Genomic DNA, 24,276 nt, shown 5'->3' with positions numbered 1-24,276 from the left:
TTCTATCGTCCAAAATTGGTTTCCACTGGTTCTCAAAGCTTTCATTAATAGCAGTTTCTCCTTATCTACGCTGTCCAGAACCCTCATGATTTACCCCCGTTTTTTTCAATCCCTTTAATGCTTTCCTGTCCTTCAAGCATAGTTCCCAGAATTAGACACAATATCCCAGCTGAGGCTGAAACAGGGCTTTGTACTGGCTCATCAGAACTTTCAGTATTCTGTGCCGCTCTTTAAAGTCCAAAATTCCACATGTTTTATTAAATCCTTTCTGAATCTGCCCTGCAACCTTAAATAATTTAACATATACAGTAAAATCTTTATCCATGGGTGGTGCCAGTTAATCAAAAATGCAAGAATTATATTACTCTGCATACAATACAAAGTGTGGTATATTGTTCAGGCATAATAAACAAAATTAACTCTAATTTAATTTCAATGTAAAACCTAAGAATAGCTCTATAGTGTTACCATTTATTATTAGTTTTCGTTTAAAAATGTATTACTTGAACACAAAGTGATCGACTTATTACAAAAAATTGTACTGTCAAAATTCTGTTTGGTATAAATGCTGGATAAGTTTACTATGGCCTCAGGTCCCTCTGCTCCTGCACCCATTATAAAATTGTATATTGCCTTTCCTTTCTAACAAGATTAAATTTGTATTAAATTTCAGCTGCCACTTGTCTGACCATTCCACCAGTCTAAGTTGTTTTGAGGTTTATCACTATCATCCTCTCAGTTCTCAATATTTCCAAGTTTTGCATCACATGCAAATTTGGAGTTGTGTCCTTTACACCAAAGTCTCAGTCATTAAGATAGATCAAACACGAACACCTGGGCTACCCCACTGTGCATCTTTCTCCAATGTTCACCACTTCTATTTCCTATTGCTCAGCCATGCTGCCACTATCCCTTTTATTTCATGGGCTTCAACAAATCTGTTAAAATTGATTTTATAAGTATTTGAGAAGGGCATATGACCTTGCTTTGTTCCTTTCATCTACATCGAGCTTAGATGAAGTGCATATTCCAGATGGCATCTTAGCATTTGGGTATAAAGTCCCATTGTTCCAGCTTCCTCACGATAACTCTTGAGACAGCAAGTGATCCAAATTCGCATGCTTCAGTTTTCTAAAGTGATCCATCTAAATGCATACCAAGAAGAAACCAAACTCACCCATATGAAGCAATGACTGAGTGACAGACATACATTCCTACATCTCAGATCAGCAATATTCTAATTCTGTATGAAAATTAGTTCCACACTGTACCTCCCTAGCTGAAAACAGTTTTTACTATGTTGACCAATATTTGCAGAAACAAATTACACAGTTTTGTTCCTGGAAGACAGGTCAAGTTTGCACTGTAATGGGTTAAACTCATACTTCTTTTATAAGACCATAGACATAGGATCAAAATTAGGCCACTCGGCCCATCAAGTCTGCCCCGTCATTCAATCATGGCTGATATTTTCCTCATCCCCATTCTCCTGTCTTTTACCCATAATCCCTGATCCCCTTATTGATCAAGAACCTATCTATCTCTGTCTTAAAGACACTCTGACCTGGCCTCCACAGCCTTCTGCGGCAAAGAGTTCCACAGATTCACCACTCTCTGGCTGAAGAAATTTCTCATCTCTGGTTTAAAGGATCGTCCCTTTAGATGAGGTTGTGCCCTCTGGTTCTAGTTTTCCCTACTAGTGGAAACATCCTTTCCACGTCCACTGTCCAGGCCTTGCAATATCCTGTAAGTTTCAATAAGAGCCCCCCCCACCTTCTAAACTTCAATGAGTGCAGACCGAGTCCTCAACCATTTCTCATACGACAAGCTCTTCATTCCAGGGATGGGTGGCACGGTAGCACAGTGCACTGCTGCTTCACAGCTTCGATTCCTGGCTTGGGTCACTGTCTGTGTGGAGTTTGCACATTCTCCTCGTGTCTGTGTTTTTTCTCCGGGTGCTCCGGTTTCCTCCCACAGTCCAAAGATGTGCGGGTTAGGTTGATTGGCTATGCTAAAAAATTGCCCCTTAGTGTCCTGAGATGCCGTAGGTTAGAGGGATTAGTGGGTAAAATATGTAGGGATATGGGAGTAGGGTCTGGGTGGGATTGTGGTCAGTGCAGACTTGATGGGCCGAATGGCCTCTTTCTGTACTGTAGGGTTTCTATGGTCATTCTTGTGAACCTCCTCTGGGCCCTTTCCAAGGCCAGTACATCCTTCCTTAGATACAGGTTTAGAGAAATGTATACTTTGTCTAAACCCAGAAAGTGATAATTTCATAAGCCTATCCAAACATTTTACCCTGATATTTACTATCACAGTATTTACACAATGTCAAGACACACCACAGCACAATGTATAAAGGAAAGTTTACACACTTTATTTTATACTGGACATTATATAAAGAGTAACATGCCTTTTGAAACAATTACATAATCAGTCCATACAGTGCCTATGACCAAAAAGCAAAAGTACAAAACTGCTTTTATTTACACCATTGCATTAAAGTCACACAAAAATTAAATGGATCCCATGAAACCACAGAAGAAAAAAAGAATGTAATGCAGAATTACAAAAAAAGTATTTAAATATTTAGAAATGTACAAAACTTAAAACTGAAATCACAGTAAACTTCATATCACCCCTTCTCCCCCCTCCCTCAAGGACTATGTTACCACTATTGTTAGAGAAAAATGTACAAGAAAAGCAAATCAACAGGTTTATTATATATTGAACAGCCAAAGACTCAGATGTGTCTGTACTGATTGAAGTCAGTGTAGTATTTTGTAATACTTCATCAGTAAACTAGTAAATAGAATCATGGTGGCAGCCACTTAGGTAATTGTTCCATTTCTTATTGTCTTCATTTTCTCATCCATCTTGACCGCAGGCCCAGATACAAATAAAAGATGTTTATGATGTCTTCCTACATTTCCAAATTTTGAGACCAAACAAAATGCATATTGGGTCTTCAATTTTTAAAAAAGAAAAGGGCTCGAGGTGCACAATGCAAAAAGCCAGTTTAGATTATAGAGCTCTTAAGTATTTAAAATAAAGAACAAACTGCTCTATCTGTATTGCACATGCACTGCATACAGACAACAAAGTGCAACATGTTTGTTCTGAATGCAGCTCTTCAGTGCTTTATTTATGAGCCATCACATAAACCATCAAGGAAGTGATAAACAATATAAATTCGGTCAGGCCTTTGGTAATACTTTAATACTTCTACTGAATTTTTGCAGCTATGCCTACATATATTATCTAAAAATGCACAACAGCCTCAGTAAATTGAGGTCCAAACCAAAACATTAGTCAGTACAGTACAGGCGATTTCAAACTCTTAATAAACCACACTTTTGAATTTTCAAACCCACAAATCTGCAGCAGGTTTGAATCTGCACCTATAGTGATTTAAAGGCTTCCATTCTAAGGGTCCTGTTTACGTGGTTTTTACTTAATTACTTCAAAAAGAAACATTTTAAAAAACTTGCTTTATTTACATCTGAACAATAATTGTAATCAGCTTTTTGGTGTATAGTCCACTTCAGTTGTTTGGCCCAACTGTGATTATAATAACATATGTGTTCAGACATGGTACTCTTCAACTGACTGTGAAAATGTTAGGAGTGAGTGGGAAATCCATCGATCAGAACTCTCAGCCAAATCCTCGGCGTCATATTCCCATGTCATTCCTCTCTGTGAGCAAGTCAGCTTTCTTCAAAGTACTCAAATAGAATGGGCATTGTCTGTTTATAGATATACTTAAGTAGGTCACTCTGCTGCTTCTTCAGCTACCAGTATTCTCTACCTCTTGTTAAAAAGAACATTTTTTTCCTGCTTAGTGGAGCTGCATAGAAAGTACAATTAATGAATTTCACTGATCAATGGCACTCAATAGACTTTCTATGGACCTTTGTGAATTGGCTCTGGCTTCACATCTGATAGTTGCATTTGTACATCAAAATTTCCATATCAGACTTAACTGCAAATGGTTGAACTTTTAAGATACAACTGTTTAAGAGGCAACAAATATTTCCAGTAATAGATTTTTTTTTTAAAGTGTCCAGCACAATAACACTCAGTGATAAAGTAGGCAAAAGCTAGTTTAATTCTTTATGTAGAATGCTCACAATGACACATACTGGAACAAAGGTGGGGATGAATATCAATGTTTTCTATAATTAATGCTTAAGTAGCATCCAGAATATTTTGTTCTCCAAAAAAAAAGGGCATTTATTTTCAAAACAAAACTGGCATATAAAAACTTCCTTTTAAGACCCCCAATATTGTTGCCTTATCGCTCCGAAAGTGAACATTGTGCAATTATACCTAAATTGAAGGAATTTTTCAAAATTATATTCTTCGGAATCAAGAGGTGCTTGCCAACATGTCCATTAACATTATAGTTAGATGGCCCATCGTATACATGAACTCCAAGTGTGGCGCTGGTCTTTTCAGTCTATTTTTACAGCAGCATAGATTTTTCGTATGAACATGTATGCAGCATAGAATCCAATCGTTCCAGTTAGCAGCCAGAAAGAAAGCACCATCAGAGTTGTGTAGCCAAAATACAATAATGATGGGATGAATTCCACAATATCCAGCTAGAAAAGAATAAAAAGTTGTTTTAAGTTTTTGTCTCACAAGTAGGCTTACATTAACAGTACAATGGAGTTACTGTGAAAATTCACTAGTCGCCACACTCTGGCGCCTGTGCTGGTACACCGAGGGAGAATTTAGCATGGCCAATGCACCTAACCAGCATATTCTTTGGTCTGTGGAAGGAAACTGGAGCACCTGGAGGGAACCCACACAGACACGGGGATAACGTGCAGACTCGGCACAGGCAGTGACCCAAGCCAGGAATCCAACCCAGGGTCCCTGGCGCTGTGCCACCCCGATTAAATGAACAGTTTTGAATTGCAGTGCTGAAAAATAAAGTTTTCAAAATGTATATCCTGAAACTGTAGATTAACAAATTCATAATGTTAAAATTAAAAGTAGAACTGAATCAAGTTTTAATTTGTCATTCGTACCTTATTAACAAAATAAAATATGGCATAAACAAGCACATAAAATGCTGATCCGCCAGACACCATGAATGTTCTCCACCACCATCGATAATCCTGAAATGCCAAAAGAAAGAGGTTAATGTTTTCATTAGAACTAAAACAAAAATTTCAAGTTTTTTTTAATACATCCCAAGACTTTCTCAACTAAATAGGTCTATAAGTGTGGAGGCTGGGGACGAGCTTGGGGCTGGGACAAGGCTGGCAAAGAAGAAGAGCACTCTGGGGGAGGACGACCTCACTGAGCCTGGAGGTCTGGAGTGCTTATACTTCAATGCAAGGAGCATAGCAGGTAAGACAGACGAACTTGGGGCCTTAATGCGCACGAGGAATTTGGATGTGGTTGCGGTGACAGAAACTTGGTTGAAAGAGGGACAGGACTGGCAGCTGAATATTCCAGGATACAAGTGTTTTAGGCGAGACAGAGGAGGGGCCAAAAGAGGTGGGGGAGTAGCGGTATTAGTTGGAGAGCACATTACAGCGGTGCAGAGGGAGGACAATTCAGAGGGGTCGTGTAACGAGTCACTCTGGGTGGAGCTTAGAAACAGGAAAGGCGCAGTCACTATGTTGGGGGTGTACTACAGGCCCCCCAACAGCCCAAGGGAAGTGGAAGAATGGATATGTCAGGAGATACTGGATAGGTGCAGGAAAAATAGGGTTGTTGTAGTGGGAGACTTCAATTTCCCTGGTATAGACTGGAAATCGCTGAGGGCAGGGACTCTGGATGGAGAAGAATTTGTAAAATGTGTACAGGAGGGTTCGTTGGAACAATATGTAGACAGCCCGACTAGAGAGGGGGCTATACTGGACCTGGTACTGGGGAATGAGCCCGGTCAGGTCTTCAAAGTTTTGGTAGGGGAACATGTGGCAAATAGTGACCACAATTCTGTTAGCTTTAGGATAGTGATGGAAAAGGATGAGTGGTGTCCCAAGGGTAAGGTGTTGGATTGGGGGAAGGCTAACTTTATTGGGATCAGGCAGAAATTGGCAGCTCTTGATTGGGAGGCTGTTTGAGGGTAAATCCACATCTGGTATGTGGCAGTCTTTTAAGGAACGGTTGTTAGGGCTACAGGACAAGCATGTGCCTGTAAAAAAGAAGGATAGGAAGGGTAGGATTAGAGAACCGTGGATAACCAGGGAAATTGAGGGACTGGTCAAAAAGAAAAGAGAGGCGTATGTTAGGTCCAAGCAGCTAAAAACGGAGGGAGCTCTGGAGGAGTACAAAGAAAGTAGGAAAGTACTCAAACGGGGAATTAGAAGAGCAAAAAGGGGTCACGACATGTTCTTGGCAGACAGGATTAAGGAGAATCCCAAGGCATTTTATTCATACGTTAGGAACAAAAGGGTTGTTAGGGAAAAAATCGGACCTCTCAGGGACAAAAGTGGGGACTTATGCTTGGAGCCCAAAGAAGTAGGGGAGATCCTAAATGAATACTTTGCGTCGGTATTCACAAAGGAGAGGGATGTGTTAACTGGGAGTGTCTCTGAGGGGAGTGTTGAACCGTTGGAGAAAATCTCCATTACAAAGGAGGAAGTGTTAGGTTTGTTAGAGAATATAAATACTGACAAATCCCCAGGGCCTGATGGAATCTATCCAAGGCTGCTCAGGGAGACGAGAGGTGAAATCGTTGGGCCTCTGACGCAAATCTTTGTCTCGTCACTGGACGCAGGTGAGGTCCCAGAGGATTGGAGGATAGCCAATGTGGTCCCGTTATTTAAGAAGGGTAGGAAGGATAACCCGGGTAATTATAGGCCGGTGAGCTTGACGTCCGTGGTGGGGAAGTTGTTGGAGAAGATTCTTAGAGATAGGATGTATGCGCATTTAGAAAGGAATAAACTCATTAACGATAGTCAGCATGGTTTTGAGAGAGGGAGGTCATGCCTCACTAACCTGGTGGTGTTTTTTGAAGAAGTGACCAAAATGGTTGACGAAGGAAGGGCCGTGGATGTTGTCTATATGGACTTTAGTAAAGCGTTTGACAAAGTCCCTCATGGTAGGCGAGTGAAAAAGGTTGGATCTCATGGGATAAAGGGGGAGGTGGCTAGATGGGTGGAGAACTGGCTTGGTCATAGAAGACAGAGGGTGGTAGTGGAAGGGTCTTTTTCCGGCTGGAGGCCTGTGACTAGTGGTGTACCGCAGGGCTCTGTATTGGGACCTCTGCTGTTTGTGATTTATATAAATGATCTGGAAGAAGGAGTAACTGGGGTGATCAGTAAGTTTGCGGACGACACAAAACTGGCAGGACTTGCAGATAGTGAGGAACATTGTCAGAGGCTACAGAAGGATATAGATAGGCTGGAAATTTGGGCAAGGAAATGGCAGATGGAGTTCAATCCTGATAAATGCGAAGTGATGCATTTTGGTGGGAATAATGTAGGGAGGAGCTACACGATAAATGGAAGAACCATAAAGGGTGTAGAGACGCAGAGGGACCTGGGTGTGCAAGTCCACAGATCTTTGAAGGTGACGTCACAGGTGGAGAAGGTGGTGAAGAAGGCATATGGCATGCTTGCCTTTATAGGACGGGGCATAGAGTATAAAAGTTGGGGTCTGATGTTGCAGATGTATAGAACGTTGGTTCGGCCGCATTTGGAATACTGCGTCCAGTTCTGGTCGCCACACTACCAGAAGGACGTGGAGGCTTTGGAGAGAGTACAGAGGAGGTTTACCAGGATGTTGCCTGGTATGGAGGGGCTTGGTTATGAGGAGAGATTGGGGAAACTGGGGTTGTTCTCCTTGGAAAGGCGGAGGATGAGGGGAGACTTAATAGAGGTGTATAAAATTATGAAAGGCATAGATAGGGTGAACGGTGGGAAGCTTTTCCCCGGGTCGGTGGTGACGTTCACGAGGGGTCATAGGTTCAAGGTGAAGGGGGGGAGGTTTAACACAGATATCAGAAGGACATATTTTACACAGAGGGTCGTGGGGGCCTGGAATGTGTTGCCGGGCAAGGTGGTGGAGGCGGACACACTGGGAACGTTTAAGACTTATCTAGACAGCTATATGAACGGAGTGGGAATGGAGGGATACAAAAGAGTGGTTTAGTTTGGACCAGGGAGTGACGCGGGCTAATTGTTCTTTGTTTCTCGTTTCAAGGCTTCATTCTATGATCAACTTGTTGGTGCCAGTACAGAGCGAGACTGCGGATAGTTGGGAACCTGTCTCGGGGGCAGGGAATTCATATGGTGTTCGTGGAAGTGGAAATGAATCGGGTTGGGAAGCATTTTCCGATCAGGGCCAGTGTGATCTCCTGGACTTGTTTCGATCGCCTCAGGGGGTCGGAGAGGAATTTCCCAGATTTATTTTCCCCATATTGGCCCTGGGGTTTTCACTCTGAGTTTTCGCCTCTCCCTGGAGATCACATGGTCTGGAATGGGGGGGTGGGGGTGAGCTAATAGGTTGTGATGAACAAAGCATCGTAGCTGTGAGGGACAGCTCGGTGGATAGGATATTAGTATGTAGATAGGCTGGAAAATTGGGAGGGGATCCTGGATTCAGGATTCAATCCTGGACCGGGGAGCGGCGTGGGCTTGGAGGGCCGAAGGGCCTGTTCCTGTGCTGTATTGTTCTTTGTTCTAAACATTTTGTCAAAAGAAATCTGAATCCACCTCAGGAGTATTCTACCAATGCTGAATTGAGTATGAAACAAATGACAGTCAAGTCTGACATTCACACTTCTTTCAGTTTCAGCAAAGGCAGCTGCCATTACTCTAATGCTGTATCTAACCAAGTCTTTTTTCACTGGGACAAAGTGTGCCTCACTCCACATTATCGAATTTACTATACAGACCAAGAAAGTCCCAGGTTTGAACCCAGGGAATGGAGAATCTGATTTCAATAAAGGTGCAATTGGCCTCAGCCTCTGGGTTGGGAGTGGCGGGGGGGGGGGGGGGGGGGTGTGAGGTAGGGGCCGAACAGGTAAATAGGGAAGTGATGATATGTTTCACACATAAATTTTGTATGAGGGCAGAATCGGGGTCACCATGATAACTCCTACACTCCAGCCTGCCAAACTTACTGTTTTGACTCTCAAAAACAATGGTCACTTCGGCAAACTACCAGTGGGCCGTAGCCAATGGTGGAGATATGGGGAGATGGGAGAAACAATATAAAGGTTTTAAGAAAAGCAAAAAATGCCAATGAAGGAAAGAACAAGGAAAATTACAGCACAGGGAACAGGCCCTCCAAGCCTGCACCAATCATGTTGCCCATCTGAATTAAAACCCCCTAACCATCTGGGGACCATGTCCTTCTATTCCCATCCTGTATTTGTCCAGATGCCCCTTAAAAGTCACTGTCGTATCCGCTTCCACTACCTCCCTACCTCCCCTGGCAGCGAGTTCCAGGCACCCACCACCCTGTGTTAAAAAAACTTGCCTCGTACATCTCCTTTAAACCTCTGTCCCCTAGTAATTGACTCTTCCACCCTGGGAAAAAGCTTCCAACTATCCACGCCCCTCAATCTTGTAGACTTCTATCAGGTCGCTCCTCAAGCTCCGTCGTTCCAGTGAGAACAAACCATGCTTTTCCAACCTCTCCTCATAGCTAATGCCCTCCATACCAGGCAACATCTTGGTAAATCTTTTCTGTACCCTCTCTAAAGCAAATCTAATTAATCTCTTTAGCTGGTCCCTGCTTTAAGCCACAATAATAACTTACTCAGCTAAGTTATTCTACAAATCAGATGCCCGCTTGCCACATTAAAAATGCGATTATAAATGATTCATTCACATTTATCTATTAGTAATTAATTGTAGATGAGGTCCCCACTGCTGAGTTTATCCAGCAAGTAATTGAACTGTATAGTTGATTGATCAGTTCCTTGTCTGCACCAAGTTAGCTGATCTAAATAATTGCTTTACATTTGTGACTGACTTTTCAGTTTAGGAAAGGGAAAATAGTCCCAACTACAACTGTTTCTGCTGAAAGTAGATGAGTAACACTAGACACAGACAGGATAGTGATAACACTCCAGACCCATAACATGTTATTCTCCATTAAAACCCATAAATAAATAATGAGCACTTAGATTACATGGCATTGTAGCGAGGCATGGAACCATGGACCCAGCGAGCAGCCAAAAACTTTTAAGGAAGTGAAACTGCAAAACTAAAATAGTGGACTGCAGTTTCACTTGATGCCAAGCGAAAGGATCTACTAACATCCCTCTTATTTAAAACTAGGTTTTATCGCAGTAAATTAAAATTATGACAGTCATGTAATCGGATAACTATATCTGATCGTACCTCTGCACAAAGTTGGAAGTAAACCATGACAATGCTGATTTGAGAACAGGACACAACCAGGATAATAAATACCAAAAATAAGAATCCAAACAGGTAATAGAACTGGTTCTCCCAAATTGCCTGCAAACAAAAAAAAAGTTTTAATATAAATCACAGTTGTCAAATAATAATTCTTCATTATTAATTTATTTTGGCTGCCAATTAATTAAAGCACCATTTTCTGGTTAGGAAAGACATCTATATATAATATATATATATGGCTGCAATATTTCCAAGCTGTAAAGACAGAGTTGAGAGATAAAAATTGGGTCAGGAGGTGTGTTTTACATCGATTTGTAAATACTGAGGGGGAATTTAATACATGATCACTAAATTATGAATGGTTTTGATGGTGCATCAATTTTTTCAATCAGTAGGTAACAAGCAGACATAAACAGCCAACGGAATTTGTAGTTTCTTCAATGATTGGAACAGATTAAAATAGTAGCTATAAAAATATATCATGGAAAAAGGAATTAGATAAATATTTGAAAAGGGCAAATATATAAAATATGAAAGATAGGGAAATGGCATCAGCAGGTGACTCCAGCGCAAGAGCTAATATTGATTCAAAAAGAATACATTGAATGCACTTACACTGAAAATAAAGAACAACTCGATAAACATGGCACCAAATGGCAGGATACCAGCCATAAGAATTCTGCAAAAAGAAGTTGGTAAAAATCAGGCAATGGTACAGAAACTCAAAAACAACAATTTGATGTTATGTTATTGTTCAGGATTATGACAAAGTAAGTAATGTTAAGTTGATTGCACCGTTGGGCAAGAGAAGAACATGAGAATGCAAAATTTAAAATGAAAGTGATGGCTGCAATTTTCTTTCCACACATAGATATTCATGATGTGGAATGCTCTGTCATAAATCATTGCTAAGCAGAGCTTATTAAACTATTTAAAAATAGAATTAGATAGCTGCTTGAAAAAAAAACAATTATTATAAAGGAAATGTGGGGGGGCAAGCAGGAGATCGTCATTAGACTAGTTGACTAATGTGGAGAAACACACCGACCTAATACTTGCTGGAGTGAATATCCTGTTTGAGTCTTAACATTCTATGATTGAAACACATACATTAGTATACTGTTGTAACTAGGAACAAAAATAAAACTGCAAGGGTTTGAAATCTATAACAAAATTAGGAAAACGTTAGAAACATTCAACAGGTCAGCATCTGCGAAGAGAACACACAAACTAATTGTTCATTATTATGTATGTTCCCTCCACAGATGCTCACTGACCAGATGGGTGTTTCCAGTATTTGTATTGTGAAACTGTGAATGTGAACCACCACCACTTACTTGGAGCAACCTAGGAAAGGCAATAAATGTCAAGCCTGGTCAGTGAAGCCCATATCCAGAGAATGAATAAAAGTTAATTCCAGAAGGATTGCAACATGTGGTGTAACTTGAGCCTATTTGCAACAGTTGAAGAAATGCAGCTGGCAAATGCAGAGGATCTTTATCTGGAGTTGAATTCCTCTGACGTTCTGACCATATGTTCTGCACAATCTCTCCTTCTGAAGCAGATCTAGCTCAGCATGGGTCTAAGTTTGAATTACAAATAATGGTACTTTTTGCAGTGCTATCTTTAAAGTATAAAATGCTATAAAGCAGGAAAGGGGTACCCGATGGAATAACTGAATGGCCAAGACTGGCAGATGACACTGTACATCTGGAAGTGCAAGAAGGTTTACTGGGATCAAAAAGATAAATTGGATTTTTTTGCAAGTGTGTGGGGCTCGAAACTGTGGAGCTGTAAAGGGATTTAAATGTCTAGAGGTGGGATGTTGGCCTTTAACTCAAAAGGGTTGGAATACAAGTGTAAGAAGTGATGTTTTAATTATATGAATCCTTGGTAAAAGCCACTAGGTGCACTGCGTTCATTCTTGGGCATCAAATCTCATGGAGGATGATCTTGGTGGTACAGCAGATCCAACAGAATGACACTGGGATTAAAATTGTGACGACAGGTTGCATAATGTGTTTTCTTTACAAACATAATCCAAATGATCCAATCCAAATGAATAAAATGACAAAGACATTCAATAGAGTAACTGTACATAAAGAAACGTGAGAGAATCCAGAACCAGGGGTCACAAGGTTAAAATTAGAGCTAGACCATTTAGAAATGAAATCGAGATGCAATTTCTCACACAAAGGATTAGTGAAAATCTGAAACACACTGCTCAAAAATCTCCGAATACTGGGACAATGAAACTGGAACAATTAAATACTGAGACAATTATCTTTTTAAGACTAAAATTGATCAACTTTTATTAGGCAATGGCAAGTAAAGGGAGTTGAAATATAGAGCAGCCATGATCTAATTGAATGATGGAACAGGCTAAAGGGACTGAATGATCTACTCTTGTTCCTATGTTACTATCAAATCAGAATTCTACAGTGCAGAAGGAAGCCATTCGGCCCATCGAGTCTGTACTGACCACAATCCCACCCAGACCCTATCCCCATAAATTTATACCCTAGCTAGTCCCCCTGACACTAAGAGGCAATTTAGCACGGCCAATCCACCTAACCCGCACATCTTTGGACTGTGGGAGGAAACCAGAGCACCCGGAGAAAACTCATGCAGACACGGGGAGAATGTGCAAACTCCACATAGACAATGACCCAAGCCGGGCATCGAACCCGGGTCCCTGGCTCTGTGAGGCAGCAGTGCTAACCAATGTGCCACCATGGCAGCATTGAGCTAATATCTTATAAGTGTATATACCAAAGGTTTTTTATCCCAGTGGTGGTCTTGAGAAGCCCTGCAAGTAAGGTTTTATTTGTGCATTGGTTTAAGGCAAGCAAACACACTCAAATACAATGGATGCCCTCCACCATGATTACTAAAAGCTTTATGTTTTTGCGTTTTATGCAAGGATATGATCTAACTTCAATCAATGTAAATTTTGGCCACAAAATTTCAGCATCAAAATGATAAATGAAATAATTTCTGATGATAGGAAGTTAAAAGACAGACTTGAATTTCATGATACCTTAAATCTGAACTGATAGTCCGCAACTTACCCAACAAATTTGTTCATGTACCATCTCTGTTCAGGGACCTGACGTGGTATTTGATTGGTGCGCACAGGGTTGTCATATGGTTGCTTTCGAAAACCAAAATAATAGCCAAGGTATACTAAAGGGAGGGAGATACCAAACCACATGCAGAGAAGGGCCAACATTGTAGGAAAGGGAACCTGTTAAAAAAAAAAACAGCGTTAACAGTTAACTAAGAAGTTCATTAAAATCTCTCAAAACTTTGGGAATCAAAGCAGTTGCTCAATTGTGATCAAAAGATGAAAATAACTGGTTTGTAAGGTTCTCTTTATGTAAAGCATTAGCTTGCAAAATAATGCTATGCTCTGTTACAGAAATTCACCATTAAAGTTTAACTTCAACATTCAACAGCAAGTCTGTGACTTTGGGGCTGCATCTACTGCCAAGAAATCAACTGGTTAAAAGGTCATATCAAAAACTCAAGCTGTATCTAACTATATAGTACACACCTCTGAATACTTTCAAATCACAAGTATTATGTTACGAAGTATTTCATACTTAAGTTACTCATATAGTCAAGAACAGAAGTCCCATTATATTCAGTTTCAAAAGGAATTCAGGAATGACAAATTGGTGTTCACAGATAGTACAACAAATCTGTCCTCTAACTTTCTCTTTTAGCAGATGGTGATGGTAATTAATATTAAAAATTCTGTTGTTTAGGTGTCAGCCATGACTCACTCTGGTGCCTTTTGCAGGGGTCACACCCCACTTTCACGAAACACACCTTTTGTATCTTGTTTACTGTGGATACATAGATCCTTCCTGATTAATATTGGTGGAATACGGATATTAGCTTGTGATGTTGACACAACTAAGTTGAAGCAGAAACCTGAGTAAGATTAGAGACAAACCCCATTCAGAAACATAGTATTGTAGTGCACTGAAGTGTCATGTGATTGCCAAAGTCCTAAAGGATATAGCTGTTGGGTATGAAGGCAGGTGATGAGGGAACCCAGAGGGAAAACCTACTTGACTTTGTCATGACCAATCTACCTGTCGCAGCTGTATCTGTCCTTTACAATATTGGTAGGAGTGACCACCATATAGCCCTTGCGGCGACGGTGTTCCGCCTTCACATTGAAGGTACGGTTGCATTTTGTGACATTGCCACTGCGCAAAACTGGATAGATCTTGAAAAGATCTAGCAGCTCAAAACTGGGCATCCATGAGGTGCTGTGGGTCATCAGCAGCAGCAGAATTGTATTCAATCACAATCTGTAACCTCATGGCCTGGTATTTCCCCACACTATCATCATCAAGCCAGGGAATCAAACCTGGTTCAATGAAAAGTGCAGGAGGGCACGTCAGGACCAAAGCCAGGCATATCTAAAAATGAGATGCGAATGTGGGGAAGCTACAACATGGAATTACTTGCATGTCACACAGAAGAAAAAGCACGCAACAGACAGAGCTAAACAATGCCACAACCAACAGATCTGATCTAAGCTCTGCAGTCCTGTAACATTCAGTTGCGAATGGTGGAATTAAACAACTAACAAATGGATGCGGTTCCACACACTTTCCCATCTACAAGGGTGGTGGAGCCCAGCACATCAATGCAAAAGGTTAAAGCATTTTCTACAATCTTCAGTCCAAAGAGCCGAATGGATGATCCATCTTGGTCTCCTCTGAAGGTGCTCTCCATCAGAGACACTAGTCTTTAGCTAATTTAAATTACTCCACATGATATCAAGAAACAGCTGAAGGCACTGGATACTGCAACAGCTATATGCCCTGACCACATTCAAATATTGAAATATAAAATCAATACTCAAATGCCTAGTTTAAGGTTGCAAAAAGAATCCACATTTTTTATTTATTCATTTACAAGTAGTAACCGTTGCTGCTAGGCCAGCATTTATTGTTCATCCCTAATGGCCCTTGAGAAGGTTGTAATGAGCCACCTTCTTGAACTGCTGTAGGGAGTTCCAGGATTTAGATCCAGTGACAGTGAAGGAACACCAATATAGTCCCCAAATCAGGATGGTGTGGGCTTGGAGGAGAACTTACAGGTAGTAGTGTTCCCATGCAGGTGTGGTGCTCTCTTGCATTTGCTGCCTTTGTCCTTCCAGCTGGTGGAGGTCGCAAGCTTGGAAGGTGCTGTTGAAGGAGCCTTGGTAAGTTCCTGCACTGCATCTTGCAGATGGCACGCACTACTGCCACTATGCATCAGTGGTCAAGGGATAAATGTTTAAGGTGGTGGATGAGGTGCCAATCAAGCTAGCAGCTTTGTTCTGGATGGTCTTGAGCCTCTTAAGTTTGATGTGGCACTTATTCAGGCAGGTGGAAAGTATTCCATCACATTGCTGACCTGTGCCTTGTAGATGCTGGACTGACTTTGGGAAATCAGAAGTTGTGTAACTGTGAAATTCCCATCCTCTGACCTGCTCTTGTAGCCATGGTATTTATATGGCTGGTCCAGTTTAGCTTCTGATCAATGGTAACTCCCACTGGGGATTCAGCAATGCTAATACCATGAGTTATCAAGGAGAGATGGTTAGATTCTCTATTGTTGGAGATGATCGCTACGTGGCACTTGGGTGGAGTGAACGCAACTTGCCATTTATCAGCCCAAGCCTAGATATTGTCCAGGTCTTGCTGCAAATGGACACAGACTGCTTCAGCATCTGAGGTGGTGCTGAACACTGAAATCAGCAGCAAACATTCCCACTTCTGACTTTAAGATGGAGGGAAGGTCATTGATGGAGCAGCTGAAGATGGTTGGTTCTAAGACACTGAGGAACTTGACCTTTGAGATGATTGACCTTTAGCAACCACAACCATCTTCCTTTGTACTGGGTATGGTCCCAACCAGTTCTCCATAATTAAGACTGCTATTACTGCTAAAGACAATCCAACGTTACTGCATCCAAAGCAGCACCTGGACCAAGGAGACAACCAGTGTTAGCTCTCATTGCAAGGCCCATGTGAACCCAGATGGAAGCCCTAATAAGAATTGGTTTCAGCTACCAGCTCGGTGCCTTTATTCTGACCACAATTAAAAACAAAATAAGCACAAAATAAAAATTTGAGCACTGCCGTTTAAAATAAATTGTGACTCATTTTCTTTCTAATTTCAACAGCGGCAGACAGCAGTGTTGCGAGTGCGACGAGGGTCTGGCTTGCAACAGTGACTCATTAAACTATTCTACAAATAAATAATTCTAATTACTAACAATTTGTATATTTTAATACTTACAGCTCCTGATGAATGTTTTCCCCAAATGAAACAATTTAGGACGAAACACAATCCAAATACAATGCTAGGATAGAGAGTAGCAGTCTGTAAATAAAGAAGAAAACCAAACAATACTGATGAGTAAAATAAAGACTAAACAGTAAAATCTTTAAACGCCAGTATTTCTCTGAGGCAGTGTAACCAAGAACAACTGCAATGGTGGAACACATTTGCCACTTCATACGATCAAAAAGGGCATACGAACAAGGGCGGCACGGTAGCACAGTGGTTAGCACTGCTGCTTCACAGCTCCAGGGACCTGGGTTCGATTCCCGGCTTGGGTCACTGGCTGTGTGGAGTTTGCATGTTCTCCTCGTGTCTGCGTGGATTTCCTCCGGGTGCTCCGGTTTCCTCCCACAGTCCAAAGATGTGCAGGTTAGGTTGATTGGCCATGCTAAAATTGCCCTTAGTGTCCTGAGGTGTGTAGGTTAGAGGGATTAGTGGGTAAATATGTAGGGATATGGGGGTAGGACCTGGGTTGGATTGTGGTCGGTGCAGACTCGATGGGCCGAATGGCCTCTTTCTGTGCTGTAGGGTTTCTATGATTCTAGGAGCGGGAGTAGGCCATTTGGCCTCTTGAGCTTGCTCCGCCATAAGTTAACTGCCCAATCTTTGGGATTGTGGGCCTTTCTTCCGAAGTTCAATTAGATTTTATGTTTTCATCTTTCCCAAAGCAGCAGGGTAATATAAAGTACAGGAGGAAGTTACGATGCAAAGTATCTGTGGGGCATTTGAAATCTAATTCTTAACTATGTGTTAGGAATTATTTTGTTCAAGTATGATGCTTGGAACACCTGCAAGAGTGACTAAAAGTGCTATGCCCAGAGGCGAACCATTAATTTGTAAACAAATTTGATGACTTCAAACTTTGTAACGTTTCAATTACATTTTGAAATGCTCTACTGCTGATTTCCAAACGTAGCTCTAAGGCTATCCACCAAAACTGTATATCGGGAAATTATGGGAATATCCTCTACACTTTTCTAACATGCATTTCCCCCAAGCAAAGCTTACTATACTATGAAAAAATTAGCCCAACATCTCCAAGATGTGAAATAATATATTAAGCACGAAATATTTGAGGGGCTGTGACCTAGCAACAGAAAATCAAGACTACAGTGTCTTATATACTGCAGAACTCAATGAGCAGCAAGGAACCAAGCCTCACAAGTCTATCCCCTTATTCTTTTAATAAATAACGAATTAGAACTGAACTATGGTTTTAAAAAAAAATCCTTTAAAGGCTATTTTACATGGGACGAGCAAATATTTACCCGAGTACCCAGCATGTTCCAAAACTATTCAGAAGATTTGTCCTAATGAAACTGTATAATGTGATGTACTTACACAAAAAGCACCTTTCCTCCATCGGTGGCCTTTGAGAGTGCGGTACAAACGGCCTGCGAAATAACCACCAAACAATCTGAAAAGAAAACACATTTCCTAAGACTGACTGGATAAGCTTCGAGGTACACTGTTTAGTAAATACATGTTATTCCTCTTCATGTTTCGAATACCTCATTGCAGAATTCAAATAAGCAGATACCTCCCAATGGTTTGCACGAGGAGCTCGAACAAGATCTCAGCAATACCATCTTTAATTAACACGCTTGTACATCAGTACTAACACTTCCAAATCTGCTGAGCATTCCGCAACACATGATTAGGTTGGAATAAATCATCTGCACAGTCTGTAAGTTGTTGATTTTTTTTATACCAATGAAAATACCCTTTTAAGTCTTTAACTTTCGTTTTAATAGGTGAAAGCAGACCTGTGTTAAAAGTTGCATTTGCACTTTCCACAAGACGGCATTGATGGGTTATTATTTAAAATACAATCTCAACTTTCAAGACTGGGTCTTACAGTACATGACTATTAAAAATTGCACTGTCTCGAGAGATGGCCAATTAAAGCCATTTCCTGAAAGCAATTAATTCGTTAACTGTTCTGGGTTTTTGAAAGAATAGAATCAGAATGCCATGACACAAAAACATGACATTTGATTAATCAACTCTGTGCCAATACTTTTCTCTTCATGAACCATCTTCTCTAATCTCACTCACTTCCCATTCTTTAATATGCGTTTTCAAGCAACTTCACTGTAATCTCTCCAATCCAGAAATTTATTGCTCAGAAATGTTGGTTGAGCAGACCCATCTGTGCCCTCAAAGTCACTGACATCATTTTAGTTCAGTACTTGGGAATGGAAACATGGATGATACTGTATTTGGGTAAGTAAAATAATTTTTTATTACTGCCTTATAATGTTTTTAATCACTGTTTTATGTTTCAGGTAAATACTTATATATCTACAGCATTTTCTGATTCACACATTTGTGGTTAGGCATTCTAACATCATTCTATAAGCCATAAAATTCTGAAATCCAGAAATGACTTTGATTTGATTTATTGTCACACGTATTAGTATACAGTGAAAAGTATTGTTTCTTGCGTGCTATACAGTCAAAAGCATACTATTCATAGAGAAGGAAAGGAGAGGGTGCAGAATGTGGTGTTACAGTTATAGCAAGGGTGTAAAGAAAGATCAACTTAATATGAGGTGGGTCCATTCAAAAGTCTGATGGCAGCAGGGAAGAAACTGTTCTTAAGTCAGTTGGTTCTGGCGACTTTGTCCTGATCATTCAGACTGAAGAGATTACAGTATGCTTAATTCTCTTCAAAATAATTTATGGATTCTACTGCAACATTGTCAGAATTCCACACACACACATATATATATATATATATATTTTCTATTTTACTTAGCATTTTACACATATAGGTGCTCTTTACTTCCTAGCACATATAGGGGAAGGAATAGTCATTAAGAATTGAACTTTTCTAAAATATATTTAAAGGATTACAGCAAGATAAAGCCCTACGACTGGCTTTATTCTCGATTATACGCTTCAGAAAAATATCAGCCCTTCTCTCTTTAAAACATTATCCAATAACTTGAGTGCACATTTTATTACTGACTGTTTAATTATTTCATAGCTACAAATTTGAAAGGGACGTACGGTAGTGTTGAATATCACATATTTTAGTTCAATTCTTCTGCCGCAAGATAGGTCTTCAGATAATTATGGACAATGTCACAGCAGATTCTTAGTTTGCATGTAAAATAGCAAAATTAATCTTGCAGTGTTTCGTTAGGAATTAAATATCTACAATTCATATTCAAATTTACTTCTTTTATTATTTGCAGGAACAACATCAAAGAGGGCCAATGGCTAAGGTCATCGAAACGTAAGTAGGCCATTCAGCTTTGTGCCTTGTCTGCCACTAAATTACCTCATTGCTGATTTGAAAATTAACTCCATCTAACTACCTTTGATCTATACCTTGATACTCTTATCGAACAATTTATCACTCTCATTCTTGACCATTTTAATTGATCCAGAATCCACAGCTTTTTAGGGAGAAAATTCCACATTTCAATTGCATGGGGAAAAAGTGTTTTCTGATTTCACCCCTGAACGGCCGAGGTCTATTTTTTAGGGTTTTTCCCAATTATTCTGGACTACCTACAAAAGTTTTTCCATACCGACTCTATCAAATATTTTCACTATTTTAAACACTTTCATTAGATTGCTCCTCAACTTTCTAAACTCCAGGTAATACAAACCAAGTTTACACAACTTACTTTGTTAATTTAACTCTTCAAGCCCCACTATAAGTTTGATATATCTGCACTGACCCCCATTCAGGAAGGAATCATATTCCACCTTTAGGTGTAGTCTCGAGAAATGAACACAGTCCTCCATGAGTTCTATCTAAGTTTCTGTACAACCAAAAGATAATTCCCATGGCCAACGCTTGTTTAGCTTTTTGGATTACCCTTTGTACCTGAGCACCAGCTCTGTATATTCCTGGAATAATTAAATCCCTTTACTTCTCCAGTCCCGTATCAATAAGAAAATATTCTGATTCATCTTTCATAGATCCAAATGGGATCAACACATTTTCTTTCAATGAGTTCCATCTGCTACAGTTTTGTCCACATACTGAATCTTTCCACGTCCCTTTGGAACTTCCTTCATCCTTCTACACAACGTGCACTGTTTCTCTCAACTCGTGTACCCGAATACCCTCTATTTCTTCATCCAAGTTATTCATATTTATGTTGAAAAGTTAAGGCCACATACAAATCCCTAGATATAACTTGATCAGAGTGCATCCACACTCCCTCTCACAACTAATTGTCAATCCATGGCCTAAGCAATTCTACAGTCTACATTTTACCAATAATCACTTGTGCAGAGAGTTATTAAATGTCTTCTAGAAGTCCACATAGACAATATTCATAGACATTCTCCTGTCCATCCTTGATAGCCATCTCAAAAAAAATAAACTAGATTGTTCAATCGTGGAATGTGACTCAACTTGTACAGCCTAAGCCTGACTTTGAACTGTGCTTCTTTAACAAGTTACAACTCTAGTTCCCTGCACCAAGTACCAAGATGCACAGTTGAAAAACTTTTTCACAAATCTACTTTCTTATGACACACTAATCTCAGCACAAGTCTTGCAATTCCAGGAACTGATTATCTAACAAAAGTGCAAGCTCATATTATGGGTATCGGCACCAAAAAAGGAACCAGGGCAAGTTGTTTTTAAAAGCCAGCACTGCATTTAACAAGTAAAGTTGAAGATGAGTCCATTTTAATCAGACACCAACCCGAACCAGGAAACTGAATATGAAAATTAGAGAACATGTTCAGGAGCTGAAAGCTGTTGTCAAATACTTTTCCCTCCCTACCAGAAGTTTTGAGATGAGAAAGGAAAACATGGGTCTACCTTTGGTAAAAAGCATGACAAGCCTATAGACTAAGCGGGGGGTTGAGGGAGGCGTAGCGATGAAGGGTGAACACAATTGCCTGGTGCCTGTATGATGCTAGAGGGTTTGTACATGGAGACCGAATAAGGTGGAAAATCCAGTTCTTGAGAGTTCAGCATATCAAAAAATATTCAAAGTTTCTTCAATTAACATACCCCATAAACATGAAGAGAAAACAAGCGGTTGTCATCAGTGCTCCTCTGCTGGACGGTGACAACATTCCTAGCATGGCAACAACTGAAAATCAAATCATATGCAACATCAGAAAAAACTCTGAAAAATTCCAGTTATCATACTTTGAAGGATGAACTATGATGGCAAATACTCACTGATTACAATTAAGATCATGCAGAACAATTGTATCCCAGACCCCAACAGGGAGCTGAGAATCATAGGATACTGAGGTGGCCTGAACACATCACCATGGACAAGTTTCCAGCCAGATTCTTCCATTGTGTCCTCCTACAAGCATTGAATTTAAAAATATTAGAGGATTAATCTTCAATTAAAAACGTCACTTTGCACATTATGTTCACACCCTTCCCTTCGGTATTTAACAAATCTCCCCATCCCTCTAAAATTTGAACCATTCTTTGATTTAGTAGATTGGACTTAATATTGCATGAGTAAAACAAGTTGAACTCCTGAGGCATTTCTCAAGAATAGTTCGAGAGCTGGAAGGGCAATTCTTTGTGGCACAATAGTTAGTATTAGTGGTTTTATTTCATAAACATCTTGTAGTTATCTCTCATTAGCTGCATTTAGCCGGTGAGTAAACCTTAAATAATTATGGATGATTATTCAAATTGCTAGATGGTCATTTTGATATTGTTGGCCACTATCATTAACGATCTGTTCTAAAATGGAATTTAAAATGGTTCTCCAGGAAAAAGAATCAATGAACTTCATCATTTCTACTATCTTTTAAATAAATTACAGCATAAACAAATCACAGAATGCAAAGCTATCAAAGAAGGGTAGATTACAGTGAACCCTATCTGTGTTCCTTCTAAACTGCACAGGTACACAGCAACTTAGAATGCAACAGGCAGAATAATAAACTTCTCTCTTTTTGTTAGGCAGTCCCGCAAAGTCAAGGATGACTTGAAGCCACACTAAAATGAGTTGTCAGGTGGTTGGGGAGTCCAATGTGTGATCTACAGTCTTTGTCACAGCTGGGGCAGATGGTTGTTAGAGAAGCAGATCAGTGGGGTGTTCAGGGTGCCACGTGCTCCTTTCGCTGTCGACGCTTAACTTCAGCTTCTTCTCGTTGAGGAAGCTAGAGTTGTTCAGCTGCTTCCTGGATAATTTTCCTCCACTTCAGGCCAGGGATTCCCAGGTGTTGGTGGGGATGTTGCACTTTTTCAAGGAGGTTCTGAAGGCGTCCTTGAAGCATTTCCTCTGCCTCTTGAGCTCATCTGCTGCGTTGAAGCTCAGAGTAGAGTGTTTGTTTCAGGAGCCTCTTGTCAGGCATGTGGACAATGTGGCCCGCCCAGTAGAGCTGATCGAATGTGATCAATGCTTCGATGTTGGGGACGTCAGCCTGAGCGAGAATACTGGCACTGGTGTGCCTATCTTGTCAATGGATTTGTAGGATCTTGTGGGGGCAGTGCTGATATTTCTCTAGGATTTTGAGGTATCTGCTGTACATAGTCCATTATCTCTGACCTATATAGGAGGGCAGCTATCACTATACTGCAGTGTAATAATATACCACACACAACAAAGGAAAAGTAGAGGGAACATTGAACCAAATTAAAACTCAACAAGTATACAGCACATGCCCAAAGTAATGGAACATATAGGGTTTTCGAAGGCATTGATGCGCAATCTGGTTATATTTGGAAGATGATCCAAAAATATCATGACTGCAGACCCAAATAAATAATGAGAGCTTAAAACGAGAAAAAGAGCAAGGCAGAAAGTTATTTTAGTTCCGAGAAAATGGGACAGATGAATAAATTGCTTGGTTTTGTTTTTTGCTTCTAAACCTGTTGTATACCGTAATGTAGGTATTATGGTGTTAACTTGCAAGAGTATATAAAAGAGTTTGAAGAACAATGTGGATGCTGAAATCACTTGTAACAATTGTAGCAGAGGATTGAAGTACTCAGTTGTGTTTTATCATCGATTTAAGAAAAGTTAGCCAATTTGAATGCTTTCCGAGCCTTAAGATACTTCTTTGTTACAGAGATGCAGTGTATCATGGCAAACTTGGATAGATGGATAAATTAGCCGAGTTTCCTCCCCCCACCACCCCAAGAGTACAACAATGTTTTCCAGGAACACAGGAATTTCCCTCAAACTACCCGCAGCTCAAGGGTTAAATACCCTCCTTATTCCCAAGTCACTTCAATCCACTGGTCGAAAATACATACAATGTCATCTTCTCTGTTATAGTTCGCAATGTCCTTCCTGAGAGTTCGAATGATTATCATACTAAGGATCCCTGAGAGAGGAAAAAAAATAAAAATTAGGTTTTCAAAGATGAAAGGTGAATGTTAACATTTTGGAGAATGGGCTCTAATTTTAACTCAGTCATCATCTCAAGGCACCAGCAAGAGGTGAAAAATTTTTTTCCCTCAAGAGTGTGTGAAAAATGACAAACGATTAACTGTTAGACTTGTGTTCCTGAACATTCCTTTAAGTAAGACCCCATTCAAGGCACAGACAGCATTTCAGAACAGGATGGAGGGAAAATAATTAATTTCACGTTGATGAATAATTAATATTTCATGTTGATGTCAAGG

General features: G+C 40.2%; 1 protein-coding gene and 1 long non-coding RNA gene across 2 annotated transcripts in view; one reads left to right on the top strand and one right to left on the bottom strand.

Annotated features, from left to right (window-relative positions):
* Positions 1 to 2,356: 2,356 nt before the first annotated feature.
* The window catches only part of tm9sf4 (transmembrane 9 superfamily protein member 4), a 46,884-nt gene continuing 24,964 nt past the window's right edge, over positions 2,357 to 24,276 (bottom strand). The window contains exons 9-18 of the mRNA XM_078236623.1: positions 23,905 to 23,975; positions 21,856 to 21,988; positions 21,682 to 21,763; positions 18,033 to 18,108; positions 16,647 to 16,730; positions 13,409 to 13,584; positions 10,953 to 11,016; positions 10,317 to 10,436; positions 5,037 to 5,126; positions 2,357 to 4,604 (exon numbers count right to left, since the gene is read on the bottom strand). Coding sequence (XP_078092749.1) covers positions 4,455 to 4,604; positions 5,037 to 5,126; positions 10,317 to 10,436; positions 10,953 to 11,016; positions 13,409 to 13,584; positions 16,647 to 16,730; positions 18,033 to 18,108; positions 21,682 to 21,763; positions 21,856 to 21,988; positions 23,905 to 23,975 — 1,046 coding nt within the window. The 3' untranslated portion in view covers positions 2,357 to 4,454. The remainder of the gene's footprint in view (positions 4,605 to 5,036; positions 5,127 to 10,316; positions 10,437 to 10,952; positions 11,017 to 13,408; positions 13,585 to 16,646; positions 16,731 to 18,032; positions 18,109 to 21,681; positions 21,764 to 21,855; positions 21,989 to 23,904; positions 23,976 to 24,276) is intronic.
* On the top strand, positions 8,408 to 8,638 carry LOC144508561 (uncharacterized). The gene is made up of 2 exons (XR_013500303.1): positions 8,408 to 8,456; positions 8,526 to 8,638. It is a non-coding gene; the product is annotated as an uncharacterized LOC144508561 (long non-coding RNA).

This window comes from Mustelus asterias, chromosome 20 (assembly GCF_964213995.1).
Source record: "Mustelus asterias chromosome 20, sMusAst1.hap1.1, whole genome shotgun sequence".
Classification (NCBI taxonomy): domain Eukaryota; kingdom Metazoa; phylum Chordata; class Chondrichthyes; order Carcharhiniformes; family Triakidae; genus Mustelus; species Mustelus asterias.
Note: the sequence above shows the minus strand (reverse complement) of the source record. Positions and strands in the feature narration are given on the sequence as shown.